This window comes from Octopus sinensis, linkage group LG24 (genome assembly GCF_006345805.1).
Source record: "Octopus sinensis linkage group LG24, ASM634580v1, whole genome shotgun sequence".
In the NCBI taxonomy this organism is placed as follows: domain Eukaryota; kingdom Metazoa; phylum Mollusca; class Cephalopoda; order Octopoda; family Octopodidae; genus Octopus; species Octopus sinensis.
This window is the reverse complement of record NC_043020.1, coordinates 12,863,989-12,871,488: the sequence shown is the minus strand read 5'-3', so window position 1 is coordinate 12,871,488 and position 7,500 is coordinate 12,863,989. Positions and strand designations below refer to the sequence as shown.

At 36.6% G+C, this 7,500-nt stretch overlaps 1 protein-coding gene across 6 annotated transcripts in view; it reads left to right on the top strand.

Annotated features, from left to right (window-relative positions):
• The window catches only part of LOC115224085 (proto-oncogene tyrosine-protein kinase ROS-like), a 193,442-nt gene that overhangs the window by 183,993 nt on the left and 1,949 nt on the right, over positions 1–7,500 (top strand). For all 6 annotated transcript variants that reach the window (XR_005003674.1, XR_005003673.1, XM_036512873.1 and 3 more), the window contains one exon: positions 3,091–3,173. Coding sequence is in view for 4 of the 6 variants with exons in the window: in XM_036512873.1 (XP_036368766.1) it covers positions 3,091–3,173 (83 nt within the window). In the remaining 2 variants the exon portion in view is untranslated. The remainder of the gene's footprint in view (positions 1–3,090; positions 3,174–7,500) is intronic.

The following is a 7,500-nucleotide window of genomic DNA, read 5'->3' as shown; positions in this document are numbered from 1 at the left end:
AAAGGACAAAATAAACTAGCAAAAAAAATTACTGGATAATTCTAGATCCTGGATTTCTGGCTCTGCATAAGAAATGCTTTGCCTCATCAGTTGAATATACACAGATAGCACATAAATACACATATATATATACACATAACATACGGATACTTACATATACGAACATATACACACATATATATGCACGAATGCACATGACCAGTTTACATTGGCCACCTAAAACTCCTCGTGCGATACCAATAAAATGTAAAGATTAAGTAAATTGAATTTTTTTTTCCTTGTAAGTTTGGATTTTATTCCCTCAAATAATAATTATATATATATATATGTGTGTGTGTGTATACATACATATATATGATAGGATAAGCTTCCATAGTTTTTGTCTATCAGTTTCACTTACAAGGCATTGGTCAGCCCAAGGCTATAGTAAAATATTCTTATCTAAAGTGTCACACAGCCATGCCTGTGTGTGTAAAATAAATTTGGATTTTATGAAATTTTGGCATATTCTTTATGCTGCACTCAACACTAACTCCCGGTTATCTTTGTACTGAGACAGGCATTTAGGGTTGGGATTCTGTAAAATATAATCCATAGATACAGGAAGGCGCAGGAGTGGCTGTGTGGTAAGTAGCTTGTTTACCAACCACATGGTTTCGGGTTCAGTCCCACTGCATGGCACCTTGAGCAAGTGTCTTCTACTATAGCCTCGGGCCGACCAAAGCCTTGTGAGTGGATTTGGTAGATGGAAACTGAAAGAAGCCTGTCGTATATATGTATATATATATATGTATGTGTGTGTGTTTGTGTGTCTGTGTTTGTTCCCCTAGCATTGCTTGACAACCGATGCTGGTGTGTTTACGTCCCCATCACTTAGCGGTTCAGCAAAAAGAGACCGATAGAATAAGTACTGGGCTTACAAAAAGAAGAAGATCCAGGATCGAGTTACTCGACTAAAGGCGGTGCTCCAGCATGGCCGCAGTCAAATGACTGAAACAAGTAAAAGAGTAAAAGAGTATGTTGAAGGCAAATCTCAAAATGGTGAACCTTACAAAAGAGAAGACAAAGGTCTGATATACATGGCACATTGCTGAACTGGAGAAGACTTGCCCACTACAACAGAATTGAAATCCCAAAACGAAGGTGCCATGTAAAAAGCATTGATATGGGTGCTAGTGCCAAGTAAAAAAAGCACCCAGTACACTCTGTGGAGTGGTTGGCATTAGGAAGGGCATCCAGCCATAGAAACTGAGCCAAAACAAACTATGGAATCTGACTTTGTCAGTTCCTGTCAAGCCATCCAACCCATGTCGGCATGGTAAAATGGACGTTAAAGGATTATGATGAAGATGAGGATGATGCTGGTAGTGTTATTTTTCAAAATGTTCAGATATGCAGGAGAATGGACCAATATAAATCTAATTTAGAAACAAGAAGATGGATGTTTTAATCATGTTTGTTCCTTCTTGCGCCATCCCTGGCTCATAAGGGCCAGTTTCCTGGTTTCCTTGGCATATAGGTTCCCCACTTGGACAGGACGCAAGTCTGTCGCCGGTGAGCTGCAAGATGCAGGAGGAAAGAGTGAGAGAAAATTGTGGTAAAAGAGTCAGCAGACGTTCGCCATTACCTTCTGCCAGATCCGCGTGGAGCTTAGGTGTTTCACTCATAAGCACATACACTACTTGGTCTGAGATTCGAATCCGTGATCCCTCAACCACGAGTCCACTGCTCTAACCACTAGGCCATGTGCCTTCACTTTAATCATGTAGGGACCTCAAACTAGGTGTAACTAAAACACAACCTAAAGATATGTTTTAGCTGTAGCAAAAACTGTTGTAACCTTTTGAAATGTGTACAAATATAACACAAAATAGAAATCAAATTAATGATGCTAATTACCAATATTTTATTAATGCTGATTAACAAAGATATTTAAGTAGGAGGCATAGGAGTGGCTGTGTGGTTAGTTGCTTGCTTACCAACCATGTGGCTCCGGGTTCAGTCCCACTGCATGGCACGTTGGTCAACAGTCTTCTACTATAGCCTCGGGCCAACCAAAGCCTTGTGAGTGGATTTGGTAGATGGAAACTGAAAGAAGCCTGTCATATATATGTGTATATATATATATATATATATATATATATATATATGCATGTGTGTGTGTATATGTTTGTGTATCTGTTTGTCCCACCAACATTGCTTGACAACCGATGCTGGTGTGTTTATGTCCCCCATAACTTAGTGGTTCGGCAAAGGAGACCGGTAGAAGAAGTACTAGGCTCACAAAGAATAAGTCCTGGGGTTGAATTGCTTGACTAAAGGCAGTGTTCCAGCATGGCTACAGTCACATGACTAAAACAAGTAAAAGAGTAAAGAGTAAAGTAGCAGGAAGATAACTATTATTACTGCCTAAACAGTCTAGAAGCAGAACTAATTAATAATTTAGAAAAGCTTCTAAATTTCACCTGACTTGAGAGAAAAAGCAGTTAATTCTTCCTCAAATCTCATACATCACCAGCTTAAAAAAAAAAAAAACGTCAGATAATATAATCCACAGTCCCGTTTGATTGAATAGATGATGGGATGGTCACATTTGGAATACCTTTGATCATAGGTTAACTGGATAAGGAGAGACCTGGGGTTAAACAGCAACATAGTAAATATAAAATTTTGAATGAGTGCAAAGTAAAATCTAAATTCTACCCTGGGTGTTAACAATGTTTCTATTAGTCCCCTACTTGAAATCTAACAGACATGATTCAGGGGTGTCCATGTTAAATGTGTAGGTCCTACTTGGTGATTATCACCCTGGGGCTACAACAACAACAACAATAATAACAACAACAACGGCAACAACAACCACCATTCTCTTAAGTTTCTCAGAAATAATCTATGAAACATCTTATTAACTGGAAATCAATATTTGATTAACATAAACATAATAAATAACCTATAATTATTGAAACACGTTTTTTTTTTAACTTTTTATTTTTTGTCTCAAAACATTGATTTGTATTTGTTGTTTGTTTTATGAAAATTTGTTTGTTTGTGTTTTTTTTTTTTGCTTTTTTTCGTTGTTTTGTTTTGCAGATAGCACAGCTGGTACAGGGAATGATGAAAAATTGGGGATACCCCCAAATGCTGAAAGCTATATAATGACTGATACAGATATGGTAAGTCCAATTTCAAATGGAAATAAAGTGTGTGTGTGTGTGTCATAAGAAGCTTGCTTCCCAACCCCATGGCTCCAGGTTCAGTCCCACTTTACAGTATGTGCCCGGCACTTCTAATGTGGAACTGGCAAAGGGCTCTTGCAGGCCAATCCTCTCCCTCTGGGGTAGTGGTATTAATGCACATGCTGTGGAGGAAAGGTCTTCTTGAGTACAACAAGGTGCACATACAGTTGCGGCCAAAATGTTCAGAACGGCATTGTTTTCGTCAGAAAAGTAGGTATAAGTTTTTATTAAAGTTGTTTTATATTCTATAATTTTCACAGACAATAAATACGAAATTGGTATTGTCTGAGATTTTGGTGTAATTTGAGTGGATAATACAAAAGTTATGGATAATATAGTGATTTACTGCAAAACCCATGGTGGCCAAAATGATCAGAACGGTTGAAAAAATAACAAAATAATCAAAAAGTGACAGAGAATGCTGGAATTATTTCATATTTAGTGTGAAGCCCTTTAGCTTCAATCAAAGTTTGACATTTTTGACTGCATGGGGAAATTATATTTTCAATTTCTTGCTGGGTGATTTTATTCCATTCTTCCTGAAGGGCATTCCATAATTGCTCGGTTGTTTTAGGATTTCTGGCTTTCAAACGTTCTCCTAGAATATTCCACACATTTTCAATAGGATTGAGGTCTGGGCTTTGAGCAGGCCAATCCATAACAATAACCTTTTCAGCCTTGAGGAAGTTCATGACCACCTTAGCAGCCTTGTGACATGGGGCATTGTCCTGCATGAATATGGGTGGTCGCTTAGTTGAATTTCTCAGCACAGGCAAGACATGATCTTTTACAAGTTGTTTATAAACTCCTGCATTTACCTTTCCATGTAATCGCAGCAAAGGGCCCACAACATCTCCAGATATCATCCCCCAAACCATGACACTTCCTCCACCGAATTTAACACTAGTCTTAAGGCATTTAGGTGACAATTTTTCACCTGCTTTTCGACGAACGTACCTTTTCCCATCTGAGCCAAATAACATAGACTTAGATTCATCACTGAAATGCACCGTTTGCCATTTTTCTTGAGACCACAACACATGTTCGGTTGCAAAGGTAAGACGACACTTTTTATTCTTGGAGTTGATCAGTGGCTTCACTGCAGGTGCTCTAGCTTGTAGGTCATGTTCAACTAAAGGACGAGACACAGTTTTTCGAGTTAAAGTTTTCTTCAGTACAATGCTCATTTCCCGAAAAACAGCAGCAGCAGTTTTAAATCTGTCCTTTTTAACCAACTTTACCATAGCACGATCTTCTCTCTTGGTCGTTTTTCTTGGCCTACCTGTAGACTTTCTTGCTTCACACAAACCACAATCATCGAAGACCTTAAGAATACCGTGAACAACACTTTTTGACTTGTTAACAATCTTTGCAATAGACCTAATACTTAAATTATCCTTCTTTCGAAGCTTAATAATCTGCTGACGAATTGGTAATGGAGTAAGTGGCATTATATTAACAAAGTACACTGCAGATATTCTTACTAATGTTTAGTAAATGAACCATCACGTAAACAAATTCAAAACATTAGAGTTCGACGGTTAAATATACTAAAACATGGAGTAAAAGCAACCGTTCTGATCATTTTGGCCGCCATGGGTTTTGCAGTAAATCACTAAATCATCCATAACTTTTTTATTATCCTCTCAAATTACACCAAAATCTCAGACAATAACAAATAATATCGTATTTATTGTCTTTGAAAATTATAGAATATAAAACAACTTTGATAAAAACTTATACCTACTTTTCTGACGAAAACAATGCCGTTCTGAACATTTTGGCCGCAACTGTATATAGATACACACACACACATATCATCATCATCATCATCATCATTAACATTCATCTTCCATGCTGGCATGGGCTAGGTGGTTAAATTGAGGCTTGTAAGCCAGAGAGCTGTACCAGTATCTATTGTCTGTTTTGGCATTGTTTCTATGGTTGGATGCCCTTCCTAATGTCAACCACTTCACAGAGTGTATTGGGTGCTTTTTATGTTGGCACTGGCATAAGTACCTTTAACATGTCATCAACACGGGATAATATACATACATACATATATATAGATATATATACTATCTATTTTGTATGACATCTAAACTAACTATGACTTACTATCCTCTCACACCGTCTCCCATGAAGGGATATAATTAATAAATATATATATATATATATATATATATATATATATATATATATAGCAATAATAATTCTCTAAATGAGATATAGACAGTGACTGCTCCGTAATATAAGGGATATTAGCCAACCGAATATGGCTAGGGACAGGGCAGGGTGGTGGGGGTGTCACTGTTGCATTTAGCCCCAGGCGAACATCAACGTCACCAGATAGGCCTGACGCCATCACGGCGTCCTCTATCTTTTTTTTTTTTCTTTTTGTCAGGCCTATCTGGTGACGTTGATGTTCGTCTGGGGCTAAATGCAACAGTGACACCCCCACCACCCTGCCCTGTCCCTAGCCATATTCGGTTGGCTAATATCCCTTATATATATATATATATATATATAAATTCCTTGTTTATGTTTTCGTTTCTCAATGTGTTCGACGTTTTTTGGGTGCCCTGTACCCATATATGCATGCATATATACATATAGAGGTAGGTATGTACATATATGTATGTATATATGCATATGTTGTATTTATTTATTCATTTATTATATATATATATTATATATATATATATATATATATAACATATATATGACAAATTAAACTTAAATGTTGAAGTGAATCGAACGGCTTTTGTGTGTTTCTTAAATGGCTTATAAACACCTTCCACGCTGCAATTGTTTTCGTTTCAGCACACAATCTCAGATCAAATTACTTGCTATGCGAGTACATCTCTGTAATATATATATATATATATATATATATATATATATATATATATATATAATAAATATTAGGGAATAAATCCAAACTTACAGGGAAAAATCAGATTTAGGATTGAATCCAATTTTATAGTAAAATATTATATTATATTAAATTAGAGACAAAACCACTATTAGGCAAATCAAACAATGAAAGACTTAAGCCAATACATATGATTAATTTATATTATTTAAATATGTAATAATAATATAAATAATATAAATTAATCATATGTATTGGCTTAAGTCTTTCATTGTTTGATTTGCCTAATAGTGTTTTGTCTCTAATTTAATATAATATATATATATATTATATATATATATATTATATATATATATATATATATATATTCAAAGTAAGCAACAAGAATATCTTCGGTAATTTGGTACGATCATTATTACATCAGTTTTAAAATGTTGAGCAATAAAATGATGTAGTGTGAAACGATCGTACCAAATTACTGAAGATATTCTTGTTGCTTACTTTGATTATAATCACCACATGTAGTTATATGGATAACACTGTACAAAATTCTGGTGCATCTGACTTAAGTACCATATTCATTTGAATGTGGAGGCGCAATGGCCCAGTGGTTAGGGCAGCGGACTCGAGTTCGTAGGATCGCGGTTTCGATTCCCAGACCGGGTGTTGTGAGTGTTTATTGAGCGAAAACACCTAAAGCTCCACGAGGCTCCGGCAGGGATGGTGGTGATCCCTGCTGTACTCTTTCACCACAACTTTCTCTCACTCTTACTTCCTGTTTCTGTTGTACCTGTATTTCAAAGGGCCGGCCTTGTCACTCTCTGTGTCACGCTGAATATCCCCGAGAACTACGTTAAGGGTACACGTGTCTGTGGAGTGCTCAGCCACTTACATGTTAATTTCATGAGCAGGCTGTTCCGTTGATCGATCAACCGGAACCCTCATCGTAGTAACCGATGGAGTGCTTCCAGATTTTGCTTTGCACTCCCAACACACATTCACTCACATTCACAGCAAATCCTCAAAGAACTCACAACAAGGTATATCATTAAATTAATTGGAATAAAAAATATGGAGTGTCATTCAAGAAACTGGATGGCGATAATCCTTTTTTAACAGGTTGAAAGGAAAATAAATTTTCGGATTTTTTCGGTTTGAACGGCAGTTTTTTCTAGCGGTGTCATATGAAATTGTCACCCATAATTATGACCCTAGTATCAATCTATTGCATTTCAATCTGTTTTAGGGTTAGGGTTAGTTACAGTTAGTTATTGTTAGGGTTAGGATTAGGGGTGGGGGGAAGGGTATTTTTTTTCTTCACAAATGTAAATAAACCCAATCTGTTTCTTAAACGAGGGACATATTCATACGGCACAGAATGTTTTTTAC